This window comes from Chenopodium quinoa, unplaced genomic scaffold, assembly GCF_001683475.1.
Source record: "Chenopodium quinoa cultivar QQ74 unplaced genomic scaffold, ASM168347v1, whole genome shotgun sequence".
Taxonomy (NCBI): domain Eukaryota; kingdom Viridiplantae; phylum Streptophyta; class Magnoliopsida; order Caryophyllales; family Amaranthaceae; genus Chenopodium; species Chenopodium quinoa.
Genome location: NW_018744069.1, coordinates 1,194,889 through 1,216,224, shown reverse-complemented (window position 1 = coordinate 1,216,224; position 21,336 = coordinate 1,194,889). Strand labels below are relative to the sequence as shown.

Genomic DNA, 21,336 nt, shown 5'->3' with positions numbered 1-21,336 from the left:
CTAAAGGACTCAACAAATTCCCCCTTTTTGATGATGACAAACTCTTGAAGTTCCTGAATCTGTGGACATGCTCAAAAAGAAAACTATCAAAAACTTCAAGGACTCAAGACTCTTTGGAACAAGTCAGTTAGGCCAACTGGTTCCCTAAACAGAAAATAGAAAATACGAAATAAAAAGACTCAAACTGACTCAATCTAAACTAGCTAAACCTTAGGCTTCAACTTCAAACTACTTCCCCCTTTTGGCATCATTAAAAAGTATCCACAAGTAAAAGCAATGTGCACAAGTTAATGTGCTCATCCATACAGTGGCATCAACCACCATTCAAGCATTATGCTGCAAAAAGAGATTAGTCAAACAGTTCATACCATAGTAGAGTTAGTAGTCCATACAAGCCAACAAAGTTCAACCAAAGGAACCCAAATCCATCCAAAAAGAAAGTTCATGGAATGAGAGAGAAGTAGACAGACCAAAAAAATCAATTATTTTAGATTAAAAATGAGGGTGAGGAAACAAGAACAGAAACAGCATCACTCCTCATCATCATTCTCGTTCTCTTCCTCTTCCTCGGACTTTGCACCATCTTCTGCATCATCATCTGGTTCCTCTTCATCCCACTCATCCTTATCATCATTCTCTACTTGAACCAATCTCATTATCTTACTAAGCACATTCTCATGGTTCTCCAATCTGCTTCAGAACCACTTCCTGACCTGCTGGTTCCTCTATTTTTTTTTTTAAAGAAATCATGAGAGATATGTACTGATTCAGAATGTTCTCCTTGTTGCATAACGAGTGCAAAACTAGCATCACATCAATCAAGCAAAGACCTCCACCCTTGATACGCAATTAAACTTTTAAACTCAGACAAGACAATTTCATCAAAGTACCCTTTCTCAACACGACAACCAGAAAGAACCAAACGTGAACTTAAGTCAGTAGAACCCGTAATTGAAGATTCTACAGACGTACCTTTTGTGGTGTGAGAGGTTCTTGCTGGTACCCTTTTTCTCCTGGTTCCCGGAACAGAATCAATGGACTGTTCCTCCTTCTTCACTGAAAAACCGAGTCACCTTACTACGTACCATGATTTTATCAGTAGACGTCCCCTTCCTGTGACCAGTGACCTCTACTTCATCATCTTCTTCACCCTAAATTACATCCTCCAACTCCTGGTTTAAGGTCCTTCGTGCTTCCTCCTAATGTTCCCCCTGAGACTGAGCTGGTTCCCTGAGGTTGGAACCATCAGCTTCTGAAAGATCAATAATAGGCACGATTTGTTTTGAATTTGATTTGGTTCATTTTCTACCCATGATTGAATCGAACACAAAATGAATGAACATGACACAGAAGATGAACAGTAACCGAATGAACAATGATGAATTTGAAGCATACGAGAGAGAAAGAGAATCTCGAGTGATGATGATTGATGATCTGCACAAAGGGTTAGTGTATATTTTTAACAATGAAGCACAAAGAGAGAAGAAGGAAAGAAAAGAGTTAGTTGAGCCAATAAAAAGCAACGGTAAAGATTTTTTTTTTTTTTTTTTTTTTAAATTGAAATCAAAAAATGGTAATTATCTTTTACCATAATTATCTCAACCAACTATAAATAAGGCATATGATATGTTTGCCTTTTATATGGGATTAAATAACTGAAATAAGATAAATTCCTTCCAAAAGGAAATATCTTATAATAATCTTCCGAGAATAAAAGATATTATCGGATGACATATCAGAGCTGCTCTGCTGTTTCCCTTTGCTGGTACCTGTATAGAACCATGTCACGCTGTTTCTGGCAATTCAGCCTGATTTCACCTGTTTCTTACAACAATGATTCTCAATCCTTTTGAGATTTTGAACCATCTACACAACACTTGAAAGATATCAACATAAGTATGTACACACACTATACAAGAGAATACCATTCTAACCAATCATTAAAGGAAGTAATTAAAGCCAATATCTAAAATATAACTAGACCTAAAAGGACTCTTAACCTACAAAAAGACTCTCTACACAAAGGCTTTGTGAAGATATCAGCAATTTGATCTTCACTTTTACAAAACAACATCTCCACCAATCCTTTTTCCACATTGTCTCTTAAAAAATGATGCCTTATTTCAATGTGTTTGGTCTTGGAGTGTTGTACGGGGTTCTTTGAAATATTGATAGCACTGGTGTTATCACAAAAGATGGGAACACTTTCATAAATAACACCAAAATCTTTCAGCTGGTTCCTTATCCACAATAGCTGGGAACAGCATGAAGCTGCAGCTATGTATTCAGACTCTGCTGTGGATAGGGCCACTGAATTTTGCTTTTTAGAACCCCATGAAATTAGACAGGAGCCAAGAAAGTGTGCCATACCTGATGTGCACTTTCTATCAACTAGAAAACCAGCATAATCTGCATCTGTGTATCTAATAAGATCAATGGTACTACCTTTGGGGTACCACAATCCCAGATTTGCTGTTCCTACAAGATACCTAAGTATCCTTCTAACAGCCTTCAAGTGAGATTCATTTGGATTGCTTTGAAACCTAGCACACAAACCAACAGAAAACACAATGTCAGGTCTACTAGCTGTTAGGTAAAGTAGAGAACCTAACATTCCTCTATAAAGTGAAGCTTCAACATCTTTTCCCTTAAGATCAGCATCTAATTTTGTAGATGTGGGAACAGGTGTATCATAAGCTTTGCTGTTCTCCATGCCGAATTTTTTAAGCAACTCTTTTAAGTACTTTTGTTGATGGATCATTATTCCATCATTCATTTGCTTAATCTGCAGTCCTAGGAAGAATCCTAGTTCTCCCATCATGCTCATTTCAAATTCACTCTGCATAAGATTAGCAAATTCATCACATGAAACCTGATTAGTAGCACCAAATAAAATATCATCAACATAAATTTGTACTACAATCATGTGTTTCCCCCTGGTTCTGATGAACAAGGTTTTGTCTACTGTTCCTCTCTTGTAATCATTTGCCATCAAGAAATTGGACAATCTTTCATACCAAGCCCTCGGAGCTTGTTTCAACCCATATAATGCTTTGTCCAACTTGTACACATGTTGGGGGAACAGTATATCTTCGAAACCAGGTGGTTGCTCTACATATACTTCTTCCTTCAGATAGCCATTAAGGAAGGCAGTCTTCACATCCATCTGAAACAGCTTAAAATTCATGTGAGCGGCATAAGCAATTAAAATCCTAATAGCCTCTAGCCTAGCTACTGGTGCAAACATCTCATCATAGTCAATTCCTTCTTGTTGATTGTACCCTTGCACCACTAGCCTTGCTTTGTTTCTGACTATAGTACCAAGGTCATCTAACTTGTTTCTAAAGACACATCTAGTGCCAATGACTGATCTTTCCTTGGGACGGGGAACCAGGTGCCAAACCTGGTTCCTCTGAAACTGATTTAACTCATCTTGCATAGCTAGTACCCAATCAGGATCAGTCAATGCCATTTTATAGTCAGTAGGCTCTACATTAGACAGAAAAGAATGGAAAGCACAAAAGTTTTGAAAAACACTTCTTCTTGTTTGAATCCCCTTATTTATATCACTAATTATTTGATCAGTGGGATGAGAAGATTGATATCTATAACTTTTAAAATTAAGACTGTTTTGTGCTTCCTCATTAAGTTGGGAACCAGCATGTTCATGAATCTCTTCTTCTTCTAAACAACCAGGAGGATTCACATTCATGTTGTTTCCTCTATCATTACTCACCTCAGGTTCAGGGGTGGTACCTTCTGCTGTTCCCCCTGAACTCATTACCTGTCTGTTATTTGAGGAACCACTTGGTCCTGATTCCCCTTATGAATCCTCATTGTCTTCATTTTCTTCTCTAGGCTCATTATCATTATTGCCTGGTGAAGTGTTAGGTAGGCCTAGATCTGCTTGCACTTCATCTGTGGGACCAGTATACTGGTTCCCCGTGAAATCCATCAATCCAATCACTTCATCAGGTTGTACCTGCGCAATCTCAGAAGACATGTTAAATTCATCAAAAATGACATGGACACTCTCCTCAACACAAAGAGTCCTTTTATTGAAGACTCTATATGCTTTGCTGTGAGAAGAGTATCCAAGAAAGATTCCCTCATCACTTCTAGGATCAAACTTATCAAGCTGGTCCTTCCCATTATTATGCACATAACATTTACATCCAAAGACACGAAAGTATGTGATGTTGGGCTTTCGACCTTTAAGAAGTTCATAGGGAGTCTTATTTAACTTTGGTCTAATGAGACCTCTATTCAATATATAGCAAGCAGTGTACACAGCTTCACCCCAAAAACTCTTTGGGAGACCACTTTCAATAAGCATAGTCCTTGCCATCTCCTCAAGAGTTCTATTCTTTCTTTCCACAACACCATTTTGTTGAGGTGTTCTAGGGGCTGAGAAGTTGTGGCTTACTCCATGTTCTCTGCAATAATCAATAAAGTTAGCATTATCGAATTCAGTACCATGGTCTGATCTTACCGAGACCAGCTTATGGGTGAGCTGGTTCTCCACTTGTTTCACCAATGTTACCCATTCTTCACACGTTTCATCCTTTGTGTGTAACATCATTACCCAAGTGTACCTGGAATAATCATCAACCATAACACAGACATATCTATGACCTCTTCGACTTTGTACTCTCATGGGACCACACAAGTCAATGTGTACAAGTTCGAAGGGTCTACTGGTGCTCAAAACAGTTTTAGGCTTAAAAGAGATTTTGACCTGTTTCCCCCTTACACATTCAGAACAAACTTTATCAGCTTCGTACTTAATGTTAGGAAGACCTACCACTAAGTCACGTGCTTTAAGTTTGTTTAGAAGTGTTAGGCTAGCATGTCCAAAACTCTTATGCCAAATCCATTGATTATTGTCAGAAACAGCTCTCAAAAGATGGACTTGTCTTGAGGGATTTTATCTAAGAAGGTGATGTAAACATCATGCTTCCTGGTTCCCTCACATACAAGTTCTCCTGTTTGTGAGTTAACTATGTGACATAGGTTGGCTTGAAACTCAACTCTATTACCTTTGTCACATAATTGAGAAATACTCAAGAGATTATGTTGCAAGCCTTCAACATAATAAACATCATCTATTGCGTTAGAAAGTGTCTTACCAACCTTACCTAACCCAGTGATGGTTCCCTTGCTGTTATCCCCAAAGGTGACACTTCCTCCATCAAAGGCCACTAGTGAAAGGAATTGATCTTTATCCCCGGACATGTGTCTTGAGCAACCACTGTCCAAATACCAATAGGTGTCTCCCTTCACTCTAGCCTGCAAGAGCAAATCAAACATTAGTTTTAGGAACCCAAACACACTTGGGTCCCTTTTCAACAACATTAACAACTTGTTGATCCTTTCTTCTCCAAACATACTTTACACCCTTGCTGTTCTTATTAGCACTAATTTTCTTAGCTGGGCATTCATGTACATTTTTACCACAATGAAAACACACATGCATCTCTTTAGTCATGACATACTTACCTCGCTGATATTCTTTGATCCAGGTGGTTTCTCTGGGAGACCAGTTAGTCCTGGTTCTCTGTCTAGTATAACCAAGACCAACCTTTCCTCTGTTTCCTCTTGATGAAGTCAGATAATTCAAGGATTCTTTAGCATTCAATAATTTGTCCACATGTCTATGACTATCACTAAGTTCCTTTTCTCTGGTTTCAAGTGTCTTGGTCAACAATTCGTTTTTCTCTTTAAGAAAATCAAAGTTACTTTTTAAAGCTTCGAATTGTAGATTAAGTTTTGAAACCATAGAGTTAATAGACATGTCAACAACCACTGGTTGCTTGTCCTTTTTCAGTTGATTGATTTCCGCATGCAAATCACAAATATCACTTTCATATTTATCAATCATATTACTGACATCTACACTGGTACCAATAGGGGAAACAGTGAACTGAGCAGCTTTAAGTGAAGCAACTTCCTTGTGAGAATTTTCCAGGTTGTGAGCCAATGTTTCAAAGGCCTTCAACAGGGAAGTTCTACTATAAGAGTTTGCTTTACTTATAGCTACTGAAAAATTAAGAGTATCACAAGTGGTTGATAAGTCTCTAGGGAACCAGGAGGTCAGATCCTCTTCACCATCAATTGATTCAAACGATATTTCCTTTTCTAGTTCCACTTTACACTTGTCCAATTCAACCTCAAGTTCTGCTACTTGATTTTTTAGTTCATGACAAACTCCTTCTAGATGATCACAACTAGCAATAGCAATATCACATTCAACACGTTTTTCTTTTAATTCTCTTTTGCAAGTTATGTACGTTTCACTTAATTTATAGCATTCATCTAGTAAGGAATCAATACAAGCAAGCATATTTTCTCTATCATATTCATGCATATCTTTTCTAATTTTCTCTAAGCTTACCTTGCGTTCATGTAGTACATCCTTCTTTGCCATAAAGCATTTGTTGAATGTGCTGGTTCCCCTTCTGGTTCCTGGACCAGTGTTGTTCTCCTTGATGTTTGTAAAGGCAGTTAGGCAAACATCTGAGTTAGGTGATCCTTCTTCTTCATCTGACCCTGAGTCAGAGTCTCCCCACATGGAAGCTATCATGGCATTCTTGTATGCTTGTTTATCTCCGGATTTAGACTGTTTGTCATTCCACTTAGGACAATCTCGAATAAGATGTCCTTTTTCTCCACACTTGAAACATCCTGTAAAAGAAGAATTAGAGTTAGATTTTTTATAATTTTTAAAATTCTTACCTTTGAAGTTCTTCCTTTGATCTCGAAGAGATCTCTCAAATCTTTTGGCAATCATGCTAATCTCATCTTCTTCTTCTTCTACTGTTCCCTTCAACGCCATGCCTATGGCTGGTTCCTTCTCTGACTTAGAGTCAATCAGCATCTCATGAGTCATAAGGGAACCAATCAGCTGTTCCAGAGACAAGGTAGACAGATCCTTTGCTTCATATACTGCTGTTACCTTGGCTGTCCATGCATCTGTTAAACTACGCAATAATTTTCTCACAAGATCCTCGTCAGAAAAAATTTTACCAAGAGATCTAAGATCATTTACAATAGTCATAAACCTACGAAAGCAATCATTGATTTTTTTCATTTTTATTCATGGCAAACAATTCATATTTAGACATGATTAAATCAATTTTTGACCGTTTTACCTCGCTGGTTCCCTCAAACGCAAGTTCAAGGGTGTCCCATATCTCCTTAGCATTACTGCAGCCAGATATACGATTTGTTTCGGTCTCACCTATTGCTTGTTGTAGTATTGACATTACCTTAGCATTCTTTTCCAGCAACTTGTAATCAGCAGTGACCAATTCGCTATCCTTCTTGGGAACCTGGTTCCCCTCAACATCTGTCTTGAAGATGATATTTGGTCCATTCTTAACAACTAACCAACATTCATAGTCGATGCCCATGATAACATTTTTGATCCTGTTCTTCCACCAAGCATAGTTATTTCCATTGAACTTAGGTGTTTTGTTGTCATAACCAATAGCGCTTAATTCTTGAGTACTCATACTTGACTCCTCTAGATGTTACTCTTACGAGAAGCCTAGGCTCTTATACCAATTGAAGGTTCAATAGGCACTCAAGAGGGGTGGGTGAATTGAGTGTTTAATAACGTGGGCAATTTTTGCTTCTTTTCGGTTTATGTGTAAGGAACCAGTTGTGCTGGTTCCCTTACGCAGCGGAATATAAATAAGCAATAAAGAAGACAACAGATTTAACGAGGTTCAGCCAACTCAGGCCTACGTCCTCCTATCCTAAGTTCTTTATTAATCTACTCCGAAAAACAAAGACAAAGAACACTCTACTGTTTCCCTACTCCGGGAACCAGCAAACCCCACACTCTACTCCGGGTGTGCTCTCGACTTACACTTGTAAGCCCAATGTGTTTGAACTCACAAACACTCACCCAGCCTTTAACCCCTTTGTTAAAGACTCAATACAAGAATCAAGAACTCTCCTTTGATCTCACTTCTACGAAGCTAATTAAGAGAAAATGTTTAAGTACTAGAATGCTCTTGTATATAACTTGATGAATGGGATTAGTGCTTAAGTATATGCTCTCAAATAATTGCTCTTTTAATTTCTGGAGAGGCACACGAAATATGTGAAATTAGATGAGTTTATATATGCTTAGATTCCTAAAACCTAGTTTCCTTAAATCACACAATCTTAGAGAATAAGATATATTGTAATTTTAGGAAAGTATTTATCTTATTTGATTTAATCACAAAGATAGAATCAATTAAGATAAATACTCCTAGTTTTTAGGTAACCAAGAATATTTCATCTTATTTCCAGCTGCACAAAATATTTTCAAAATAATCTTTTCGAAAATCTTTTTCTAAAACGGCAGCTCGAATATTTCGTACAGTGAACCTGGTTCCCCGACCTGGTTCCCTGAATTGAAACATGTTATGAAACCTGTTCCAACTTTGTACCAGATTTCATATCATACTTCAATATACTTTTAAGCACTTATATAACCCAAACATGCAAGCATACTACGGAGCATATTACATGAAAACCTAAATAACTCTTTTGTGATATAGTCTTCCTTCATGTAAACTTCAAGTCTTGAAAATCTTCTTTGAATAACCTCAATTGTAACCAATGGATCTTTCTTCAATCTCTTCGAAAGTCCTATCTGCTTCAAGACTTGGAATCAACTTATATACTGCACATTCAACAAGGTTAATGCACAATATAAAGTAAGTGACTGCTTTTCCGCATAGCAGTCGAGGAAACGGTTCATACTGGTTCCCCACCAGTACATAGCACATTTATCATCTAACTGTTTCTTGTATATAGATAAGTTAGTTCAATAGATAACTCATATAATCAATAACTTATCTAGGGAAACAGTGTTCTATTATAGCTGGTTCCAACCAACTGTTTTCAACACTTATTAAGACCTGTTTCCCATAGCTGTTTGTCATCATTCAAAACCATCATTCAAAACTAAAGGACTCAACAGAGCCATTTGAAGCTCGGGACGCAGTGCAGGGGTACTTTATATAGGCGAAGTGAGAAGGCGAAGGGTCACTTCCAGAATTCAAAATTTTGGCGGGAGAATCTCTCGGCCTCACGCCGAGTGACACCTATAGCAGGTCGTCGCCTGTTACAGGGCGATACCTGTCACAGGTAACACGTGACCAGTCACGTGCCACCTGTGAGGGGCAAATGATTAGGGGATTTTTCCCCACCAATCACCATCTGACAAGTGGACCAATCAGGTTCCGCCATGTGTCCGTCACATGGGCCAATAGGAGCCTGCCACGTGTCAAGCAATGATCCGTCCACTATGGACCAATTACGACATGACACGTGTCCTTCCCATGACACCTGGGATAACCGGTCACCTAGGCCCAACTTCCGAGGGAAGCCCAATCAGCCCAAGGTTAACCTAAACCTAGATTGGCACGTTTCCCGAGGTTATAAATACCTCCCTTAATCCTCATTAAGGGAGATTACGCAAAAAACGCAGATTACACACATTAAACTCTCTCACCTAGAGAGACTCAATCACTTTAATTTCCGCATTAATTACTCCTTAATCAAGTACTAACTTGACCGTCGGAGGCGGATCTCCAACCATCCGGAGCATCCGTTTGTTTTGCAGGTACAGGCGTCCGGTTCCAATCTCGGAATTGTAACTCTCCCGCAGGACATCAGAAAACCCCGAAACAGGTTTTACTGTTCACCACTCCCAAAACACCGCGTGTCACAGGCACCACGTGGCACACCACGTGCTACCTGTGAGGGGAAAATGTTTTGGGTAAAAATACCTATCCATGTGGACCAATCAGAGAGGGTCACGTGTCAAGCCTTGGCAGGTCCATTTGGGCTAATTGCCATCTAAATCGTGTAAGCCTCAGATACCTTCTTGAATTGCGGCCTTCAAGGTCCAATTCCCAAGAACACCGCAAAACAGCGCAGCCCACCAAATCTAGGTCAAGTGACCTAAGAGAGGGCACGTTCCCCAACGACCTTATAAATAGGGAGATATCCCCCATTTTGGGACATATTTAAATATTTATTGTACCTACCCTACATTCTTTTACATCAGGGAACACCTGATCTCAGAATCCGAGAAGATCTCATTTCATTTTCGCACCTTCTCCTACTCACATTCAAGTACTAACTTGATCGTCGGATGCGGAGCTCCAAACACCCGGAGTCTCCGTTGTTTTGCAGGTACAGACCATGTGCAACCAGTCTTCGAGTTGTAACTCTCCCGATGGAAAAAATCACCTAAAACGGTTCTGATGTCTAGGTTTGGATGGTGGTGGGATGGTGGTGGTTGTGGTGTGGCGTAGGTGGTATTTTTAATATATCTTTTGTGAAAATATGTGTCACTTTTGTTAAAATAAGAGTCACCTTTGTAAAAGTATGAGTTACTTTTGAAAAAAATAAGCAAAAACTGGTGAGACTATGAACAATTTTTTTGTGAAATACGGGTTACTTTTGAATAAATATGGGTCACTACACTTTTGTGAAAAATAAGGAATACTTTTGAAAAGAAAAAAAAAAACTAATATTATTGTCTACATGTGTGAAATGGTCGATGTACAGTAAATTATTGTAAATCGGGAGCATGTAAAAGTTTTTTATCTCCAAAACTGATATGTCACAACTTATTTTGGAATGATATCTTATAAAGGCCGACTTATTTTTAGTAAATAAAAAAGTTGGCTTATTATTAACTAACCGTGTAAAAATTGGCTTATTTTTTATACTTTTTTAAAATTTATAGCTTAATCTGTTTATTTTCCTTTTCTAATCTATCTAATCTAATCTATTATATATATATATATATATATATATATATATATATAAAGGTGTGTCTTTTCCCGAGTGTTTAGAGAGCCACGTAGGATTTAATTTTCTTAGCGTGCCATGTAGGATTATTAATTTTAGCTGTAGCCAACTAAATAAGAGATTATTGATTTCTTTTAGAATTAATTAGTTTAAATGTCACGCAAACAAAATTGGCGAATGATATTTTTAAGTGAAAATTAATTAAATATAAAATATTATCTTTTGATAGTAGGAATTTTGTCAAAATATTTAACAAATTTTTTGTACAAAAAAAAAAAAAAAAAAAAAAAAAAAAAAAAACAAAAACAAAAAATCAAACAAACCGTGCATTGCATAGGTTTGATCTAATTCTTCAAATAGCGAGATTCAAAATTGAAAACAATTTTTGTAATTGTAAATCAATAAAAAAAATGATGTGTAAATTAAACTAAAAAAATAACATTTTCAACCGGTTACTGGTCACCCAGGACCATTGGAAGCGGATTGAGAATAAAGGTGGGATTATTTTAAAATATCCCAAAAGTGGGATTATTTTTCGCAGACGGCCCAAAGATGGGATTATTCCCAACAATTTTTCCATGTTCTTATTCGTTGTTATAAGTATTTTTAATATATAACTTTTGTGAAAATATGTGTCACTTTTGTTAAAATAAGAGTCACCTTTGTAAAAGTATGAGTTACTTTTGAAAAAAAATAAACAAAAACTGGTGAGACTATGAATAATTTTTTTGTGAATATACGGGTTACTTTTGAATAAATATGGGTCACTACACTTTTGTGAAAAATAAGGGATACTTTTGAAAAGAAAAAAAAAAACTAATATTATTGTCTACATGTGTGAAATGGTCGATGTACAGTAAATTATTGTAAATCGGGAGCATGTAAAAGTTTTTTATCTCCAAAACTGATGTGTCACAACTTATTTTGGAATGATATCTTATAAAGGCCGACTTATTTCTAGTAAATAAAAAAAGTTGGCTTATTATTAACTAACCGTGTAAAAATTGGCTTATTTTTTATACTTTTTTAAATTTATAGCTTAATCTGTTTATTTTCCTTTTCTAATCAATCTAATCTAATCTATTTTATATATATATATATATATATATATATATATATATATATATATATATATATATATATATATAGATATATATATATAGGGGAGTTTTTCCCGAGTGTTTAGAGAGCCACGTAGGATTTAATTTTCTTAGCGCGCCATGTATGATTATTAATTTTAGCTGTAGCCAACTAAATAAGAGATTATTGATTTCTTTTAGAATTAATTAATTTAAATGTCACGCAAGCAAAATTGGCGAATGATATTTTTAAGTGAAAATTAATTAAATATAAAATATTATCTTTTGATAGTAGGAATTTTGTCAAAATATTTAACAAATTTTTTGTACAAAAAAAAAAAAAAAAAAAAAAAAAAAAAAAAAAAAACGTGCATTACATAGGTTTGATCTAATTCTTCAAATAGCGGGATAAAAAAACGTGTTGTAAATAGAAAAGGACAGAGAAAGTATGCACTAACGAAGTACTCCATATTTTTTAGGAAAAATACACTTTAATTATCCCAACTATGGGCGATTTATCTACAATAATCCCTAACTATTAGGTCAGTTTTCCTCCAGTAGTCCCAAAAACCGGTTACCTGCTGAAAAAGGTAAACTTTTTTTTAAAATGTCACGTGCCAACACATGATTGGCTTAATTTAAAAAATAAAAAAATAAATAAACAAAAGAAAAAAAAAAAAGAAATCGATCCCCAGATTCAACCAACCCAGCCAACCGCCGCCAACCGCTGCCGTTCCCAACCACCCACAGCTGATCGGCACCAGCCGACCACCTCCCTAATCTACCGAAAATGGCTGCCAGCTCTCCCTCCCCTCGAAACACACACCCCTGATCGACCCCAACCCCCTAAACTACTCTCCTCCCTTCCCTCCGCTTCGCCGGAAAATCGATTCAAACAAAAACACAAAACACCACCCAAGATTAAAGTAGGGGGCATGTTTCAAGGGTTGTTGTAGCTTAGGTTGGTGGTTTTCGGGGTTGGTGTGAGCTAGGTTGGTGGTTTCGGAGATCGGGGGTAGGTTAGATGGGTGGTAGCGGGTTTCACGGGCAAGGGTTTCGAGGGTGCTGCTGGTGCGATTTGGGTGGTTTGGCCGATTTCGGGGGTGCGGCTGGTCGTGGGAGACATTTTTGACTTGGGTGGTAGGAGAAAGGTGGTGTTTTAAGGTTGGGCGGCAGGAGCTGGAGGTGGTGGTTGGGCGACTGGAGGTGGAGGTGGTGGTTAGGGTTGGCTGTCAGATTTTTTTTTGTTTTTTTTAATTTTTTTTAAACCACTCACACACTGACACATGTCAAACAACCTACAATAATAGGTTGTTAACTTTTGTTGACCAATTTGGGACTGCTGGAGGAAAACTGACCTAATAGTTGGGATTATTGTAGAATAAACGTTAGTTGGGATTATTGTAGGTAAATCACCCATAATTGGGATTATTAAAGTGTATTTTTCCAATTTTTTATCGTCCACAACTACCCACCATATGACGACAACACCCCAATGGCCAAACCAATTACTAGTTGAATATTAAAACCCATAATTAATTTTCAGCAAGAATCATGGTGTAGATGGCTGAACTAAAGACAACAATTATTGTCAAAATCTTAAAGAGGTAGGAAGAGAGGAAAAGGTGAAAATAGAAAGGGAAAAAAAATAGAAAAAATGGCAGGGAAGTTCTGTTGAATTACATAACTCTTCCATAAGTGACTTCAATATTCGACTAGATGATAGAAGTTACAAGTGCATATAAAAGTATATACCCAGCATAGCTAGATCCATCAAGCTGAAAATGTTAACTTGGACTGCATCAAGCCTAATGCCAGACGCCCATCGAAATGTCTATCATAAAATCCGGCTTATCATCTCAGTGAATACTGAATCTCCTCCAATGTTCTCCCCTTTGTCTCGGGGACCCAAAGGTAAACGAAGGCCACAGTGAAGGCACAGACAAACATATATATAGAGAATGTACCTAAAGTGGAACAACAAAGTAATTAGCGAAAACATATTTCATGGCATGACTTACTGCTTAGCTGGTCTAAATTTTAAACACAGCGAACTGAAAGGAGTCCTGCTATGAGAAAAAGAGCAGAAATGCACCTCCACTATTCCAAGACAACATTATGTTTGCAGTCATAGTGACAATCCATGCTATGAACCAATTGGCAAGCGTAGCAATACTTCCAGCTAGCCCTTTGATGTTAATTGGAAGGATCTGCAAGTTTCCGGCAAGTTAAAGTTTCCAGCAACCGATTTAATATACATGCAACAAAAGTCTTTTATGTACGAGTTCTGACGGAAAACATGAAGTTTATGGCACAAAAAGTGCCTAACAAAGCCAGAGTTGGCCCAGAGTAAGACATGTTTTTGCAAGCAATACAAGTAAAAGATTCCTTATCCTACTACCAGCATCCAAAAATTATGTTTGTCATGCAGCAGTGCTTTTCTCAACAAATAACTAGTGCTCTTGGTCAATATAGCACAAGATCTTATAAAAATCATGCTCCCAGTTTTTGAAACTCAAAATGGCAAGAAAATTCAAGGTGAAACCTTTTTAAAGACCACCTCCCAACTAAAGGATCTTTAAAGTCCCAAAAATATCCTTATTACTTCCTCCGTTTTTTTAAGTTGATACCGTTTGACTTTTAAACTATTCACACAACACGCTTTGACTGCTTTTGTGGTTTACATACACGATAGAACATATTCATGTGGGATCTTGTTTGAATCGTTTCAATGTAAATTTTTATGAATATCCAGTTTTATAATTTTACAATATTAATAATTAGAGATATTAAACGTTAAAAATATGCGTTGGCAAGCGTGATAATAGAAATGTGTCAACTAAAAAAACAACAGAGGAAGTATTAACTAAAATCTCTGTAATTAAACCTAACAAACTTTCTATGTTCTCTTTGTTTAATAGATGCACAAAGGTGATTTAATCAAACCTTCTATCATCACAACTCCAAATCCATCAGTTACATCTCTTCTGCTGCATTAAACCCTTTGTCCTATAACATCTTACTCTTTTAGACTCTGTGCACTATCATATACTTTGACCATATATTTAAACTACAGAATAAAAATTAATTTCTTTTCTACATAAATATATAGTTGGATTACTCTGAATGCATATTTGCAAATATCAATAATTTCAATATTTTAGTAATTTTGCTCCTAGATAATCAAAGATATTGATTGTCAAAGTTATGTGAAACGTGTCCAAAAGATAAGGATAAGGTATTGACGGACAGAGGGAGTATGTATTTCTCAAGATTAATGCGGTGATTAAAAACCTAATTGTAATGAGGTTTCTATAATCTTAGCGACCAGTAGCACTCAGTAGTGGTTTGTTTTATAAGTACATATCATCCATGGTAGATAGTCGTAAAAACATTAAAATATGTATGGTAAGAAAGTAACAGTTGTGAGTCTTATCATTGATGTTAGACACATTAAATTTTTCCATGCCATTAAATGGACTCTTAGATCTAAATATATCACAAAGGTAGTTTTTAAAATTTAGTAGACCTTGGACAACCCAACGTGCTATCAATGCCATATTCTAGTGGATAGGATAGGTTTACCACTTTACCTGGTTTTGGGTATATTTTGGGACGAATTGTTTGCTAGAGCTATTGCTATACTAAATCACAATTCACTTGATAAAAAAAATTGCGAGGAAACTCTACTGCTCCGGGTTGCAAGTCATATATTTAACCACTACTGGTTTTTTGTTTTTTTTTTGTTGGTGAACTACTACTGTTTAACCACTGCTGTTTTAGTTTATGAAGTCAATAGAAGAAAGTAAGCAATGAAGTTGTAGTCTTCTCTTGGGTTTTAAATTACTTAATACATTTCTAACACCATTCATATTTAGGTAGTTCCTAAAGATGAAATTGGCATTGTGACTTGCTTTTGAAAGTAATTTCTGCATAAAAGTAGTTGCTAAATGCTAACAAAAGCTAAAGAGTTAGCAGTGAATTTGATTTAACAAACAGGATACTTTCTTCTTTAATACTTTCATAATTAATGTCATCGATTCTTTCTTTTGGTTGAGTTTCCATGCCTCAACAGCATGCTTACTATAACAATCCAGAATAATATTCCAAAATAACAAAGCATAGAGGACTTCATCATGGAATATTTTTTTTAAGAAAATAAATAAATAATACATGCAAAGAAAAAATGCAAATTATAGTTCAGAAAGAAATATATACCTCTGACATTATAATCCATGGAATGGCCCCGATTCCTAGTGAGAAACAAACAACCATAGCCTGGAAGAATGATTAGGTAAGGACCGCATGACAAATATTCAAAAAGTGGCAAATTGCTACAATGGTGTACCAAGAGTAGACTTATCAACATACCACAACGCCTACAACTGAAATGATGGAGAATGCATTGTGCCATGAAGATTCAATTCCTACAATATCCTGAAATCAAACACAACATTCAGCAAAACCCTCTACGAAGCTAAAAATTATTTAGGAGTGAGCAGTGCTCAACAGGTACAAAGTTGCATTCATTATCACCTTTAAGAAAAAGGATGCTGCAACCACTAGAAGGCAAAGTGTCATCCCTGCAGAAGAAAGCTATTGCAACCACGAACAATGAGTAAAGAAACATAGTCAAAGTTTCTTTTCTACCACTCACTAATGCAAAAACATTAATACTTTATTTACTTACAATTAGAAGAAACCTGCGTCCTGATTTATCCACAAGCCACGTAGTTACCACAGTTGCAATAACCTAATAGGATGAAAATACATGGAAACAAAACTTTTTAAAAATTGCTATTGAAGTTGATTAGTGAAGTGTTTTTAACAGACACAGTAAACACACCTGAACAGCACCGAGGCCAACTGTTGCAGCATTGCTTGATGACACCCCTATTTAAAACCAATTTAAAACATGAAATTTTATAAGCTTATAAAAGCTATACCGAGTACTAAAATAAAGATAAAACATCTGGCTCCACCCCCCCCCACCTCTCTCTCTCTTTCTCTCCCTCCCCCCCCCCCCCCCCGCTCTCCCTCCCTCCCTCTCTCTCTCTCTCTCTCTCTCTCTCTCTCTCTCTCTCTCTCTCTCTCTCTCTCTCTCTCTCTGTCTCTCTGTCACCAAGAAAAAAGTTGTATTACTTGATTCTATTCAAACAAATTTAAAAGGGGGCATATGCTAAAAATATGAAATTCTATAAGCTTATAAAAGCTATACCGAGTACTTAAATTAAGATAACACATCTGCCCTCCAAGTAAATACAGAAAGCTTGCAGACACCATATAGGCCAGAACTGAATCATGCTATTACAGTTTAGAGGCTTCTAGGATTGGACTCTCACTTTAGACATCCAATTGAGAAAATAACAAACATAGCAAGACAAATTTAAGCTTACCAGCCTCTTTGAATATGGTACTGGAATAGAACAGAACACCATTGATTCCACTCAGTTGCTGCAAGATAAGTAACCCATTTCCTACCTGCAGAGGAGGTAAGCATGTAAACTCTAAAGATTGACTATCTAATAATCGAAATCAAGGACAGCAGACATTAAGTATTACCATCAAAGGATACCAATATCTTCTTTGTCTTAGTTCTGCAAATCTTATGGTGGTTCTTTTGCTACTTGAAGCAACAGATCTCTAAAACACACAACACAGTCAATAGATAAAACAAAGCACTTTATAACCACTCCATAAGCATCAGAAAGGAGAAGGCATCTGACAATTGTTACCTTTATTTCATTGACCTCAAGAGATATATCATTGTCGAAGCCACGAAGAACTTGCAAGGAAACCTCAAAATCTTCCATCAAGCCCATTTTTGCCTGAAAGTGATATTAATAATACATTATAATACCATTAGTCAGAAGTACACCAATTAGGCAGAAGCAAGGAGCTTGAGATAACATACCAACCACCTAGGAGATTCCGGTATGAAGAATAAACCAGGGATCAATATAGTACATGGCAATATTCCTGGTAAATAGATGCACAACATTTCATCAGTTCAATAAATAGGAGTCACCCTCATGGAAAGGAGGCTCCATTAAGGCATTTTTGTAATTATTTTGACATGTGCATTGATTAGAGTAATGGTTGGTTCCATATATTATTTTGTGGGAAGTGTGAACAAATATAAACTTGAGAGATATTATTATTAGCACTGAGTGATAATAATTGAAAGACCCAATGATTAGCCCGGCTTTGTTACTCGGACTTTTCATCTCACCTCAAGTACCCGTGTCAAACCCTCGACACTCGGATATGGCTAGGACAATTAGACACTTCATTTTAGTTCAAAATCATGGACATTTTTCATAAAATAGTTGAGTCGGACACTAGGACACGTACATGTGTCGGACATGGGAAACCGAGTTCAAGTAACATAGATTAGGCAAGTGAGACCTAAAAAAAAGCTAGATTAATTTAGTTAGTTGAGTGAAGCCTTTCTAAGTAATCTAAAACCCTCTCAAGTTGAGAATTATGTAAAATAATGATAATTTACAAATCTAAAACCCTGTATAGTTGTCAATGAAATTATCTTATATGTGATTTAATTATTTTTATGATGAATGATTGAATGTCATTGGGTGCTATTAGAATGCACTTTCCAAAATCCAAACCACTTTTCTCAAAACACAGAGTTGAAATTTTATTGCAAAACAGCATTGACATAACAGAACAACCTTGATTCAATTTAATGTTATAACCAACCATAGTGGCAAATACAAAGTCAGAAAGCACCACATATACACATGCAAAGAGATTAACCAAAGAATTACCTAACACTGCAAGTATTCTCCACGGAACAAATAGCCCAAGCAAATAAGCCAGCATTATGCCTATTGTAACAGATAGCTATTGCCAAATAACAAAATATGACAAAATCAAAACCAAAAAGTTTGCGGTTACAGGATCACTAAATAGCTACAACATCAAAGAGAAATATCAAACACCCACAAACCTGATTTACTGAGCCCAATGCTCCTCTCAAATTCTGAGGTGCTATTTCAGAAATGTACACAGGAACCTATACCCCAAAGTAGCTCATATATTAGGATTTATTTGATTTTCACATAATTCTCCAAAATCAACAACAGAAATTACCGTGTATGAAATTATTCCCACGCCAAATCCTGCCAACATCCTTCCCATATACAGAAATGAAGAATCCTAATTGCACAAGAAATTGAGCAGCTTAAAGCAGTGCAATACAAGACACCCAAAATCAAATTCATGGTCACGTTAAAACTTCAATGCGCAATTAAACAACAGTAACAACAACTTACTTTGGCAAATGATATAGCAAGCCATCCAATTATGTTAGGAATAGCAGCAATCATCAAAGACTGTCATTACAAAAAAAAATATAAATCTTAATTATTACATAAAATGTGGTAATCATTCACAATGATGAAACAAAATCAATTGGTTTATTACCCCTTTTCTTCCAATATACTCCGAAATTTGACCACTTGCAATAGCACCAACCATAGCACCCACATTCGACAAAGAACCAAACCAAGAGTACTACACAAATATTGTTCATCCAACAAAAACAAAATCAACAACATTAAAATCACAAATAAATAATTTCAAATTAACCCCTTAATCAATGATTAATCAAATACCTCTGCAACAGAAAGACCAAGCTCTTCAGTAATTGCAGATTGAGTAGGAGATGAATAACCACACTAAAAAAAAAAAAAAAAAAAAAAAAAAAAAACAAACAAACAAACCAAAAGCAAAATTCAACAAAAACCCAACAAAATTCAGCAAAAACCCAACCAAATAAAACCCAAAAAAACCAAACAAAAAGTCAAAATTCTTACAGTAAAGCCAAATTGAATAGGACCAAGAGCAACAATGAGAACACAAGCAAGAACAGAAATTGAACTCTCTCTAATAACTTGAGAAGAACCCATTAAACTGGATTGTCTAGAACCCATTCGATACCAACTTCCAGTATGAAGAAAGGGTTTTCGAAGATCATTTCCAGCTCCTCCTAAACCTGCTTCAGAATCAGAACTCATTGTTGCTTTTTCTGCAAAAATGGCAGCAGAAAAAAGCGTCAGCAATGAATTCTGAGCAATATAAAGTCGTGTGTGTTTTCTAACACAGCTAATAATGCAGCTGTAATTTTGTTAGTTGGGTGATGATTGTTTTGTTTAATATGGGATTTTGTTTTGGTTTGGTCAAGACAATGAGGTTGAGGGTGAGCACTTCGTCGTATATCTTAATTCTGAATTTTATTCTGATATGGTGGATTTCTTATCGTTTATTGATTACCATTTTTTCGTGTTGTTGTGAATACCGTGGTTATCCATTCTACTCTAATGATTGATTGAGTAGGCTATTTGGCTTAAAATTAAAACTATGGGGTTATATAAAGAAAATGGGGGAAGTGGAAAATTATGGGATTTAAAAAATGCATGTAGTTGACAATAAAAAGTGTAAATGAGGGAATTGTAAATTCAACGGAATTGTGACTTCTCATGAAACATGGGAAGTTAATTACCTAACCCTCCTAGGTAAGTCAAACTTCCCATGATTTGTACAAGTATACTTACATTTGTTTGATTATCGGCATTGTACTCTACAAAACGAGAATTATTTATTACCTTTTACTAGTTTAGTTGAGAATCAATAGTCTGTATGAGCCTATGAGGCACATGTACTTTCTTCTAGGCTAATGTTACCCACTATATGACCCATGTATTTAAAGCAAATTAAGAAAGATAACTCCTCTTATTTCTAAATTTGCATGTTTCTTTCATTCTTTACTGTGACAATAGCTAGTAGTTTAATTACTATGATGTCTTGTTGTTCTAATTTATTTTTGTCAATCCTATTCAGAGACTAAACTACTATACTAGCAGAGTTGGGAAATTTTGAACCTTGAACCTGCCTATCATATACTTAAGTTCATTAACCCATTATTATGTAAAACAACCTTCATGAACCCATAAATGCTGTGCTCCACCTACAATATTCATTCCCTTTGTCTTCTACCCTTCTTTAATTAAAATGAGGTTGACACAAGTTAAGACCAATTAGAAAACACTATGCTTGAGTTGATGTGGTTACAATCTGAATGTAACTCATTAAACTTGGTAATGGAACGAATTAGGTAACCTTAACCATTTTGAAGAATTTTAATCTACCAATTACAGTGAAACATCCAAGCATTCTTGGTATGTTACAAAGGTGATTAAGTGAAAAGAGGTTTGAAATGAACAAATGGAAGACAAAATGAACAGGCAGTAAGGCTTCAACTCTATAAATGATGACAAGAGCAAAAGCATTTTGTTAAGCATCCATTACATAACTATGATACTCCTATAACCAAACTATAAGATCAGACTACTGATTACAAGCTTTTGCCACAACATAAGCTAATCGATTTCCAAACAAATTTAAAGAAAAATGA

At 36.1% G+C, this 21,336-nt stretch overlaps 1 protein-coding gene across 1 annotated transcript; it reads right to left on the bottom strand.

Moving 5' to 3' along the window:
• Positions 1-13,529: 13,529 nt before the first annotated feature.
• LOC110691181 (sugar transporter ERD6-like 6) lies at positions 13,530-20,236 on the bottom strand. The gene is made up of 18 exons (XM_021868101.1): positions 19,739-20,236; positions 19,538-19,600; positions 19,347-19,436; positions 19,196-19,255; positions 19,014-19,079; positions 18,871-18,936; positions 18,689-18,764; positions 17,818-17,882; positions 17,639-17,731; positions 17,466-17,546; positions 17,300-17,384; positions 16,750-16,796; positions 16,594-16,656; positions 16,440-16,499; positions 16,275-16,340; positions 16,122-16,181; positions 13,999-14,113; positions 13,530-13,870 (listed from the first exon to the last, which is right to left on the bottom strand). Exons 1-18 carry the CDS (start codon positions 19,937-19,939, stop codon positions 13,758-13,760), a joined length of 1,470 nt encoding a protein of 489 aa, XP_021723793.1. The 5' UTR covers positions 19,940-20,236; the 3' UTR covers positions 13,530-13,757.
• Between the last annotated feature and the right edge of the window lie 1,100 nt (positions 20,237-21,336).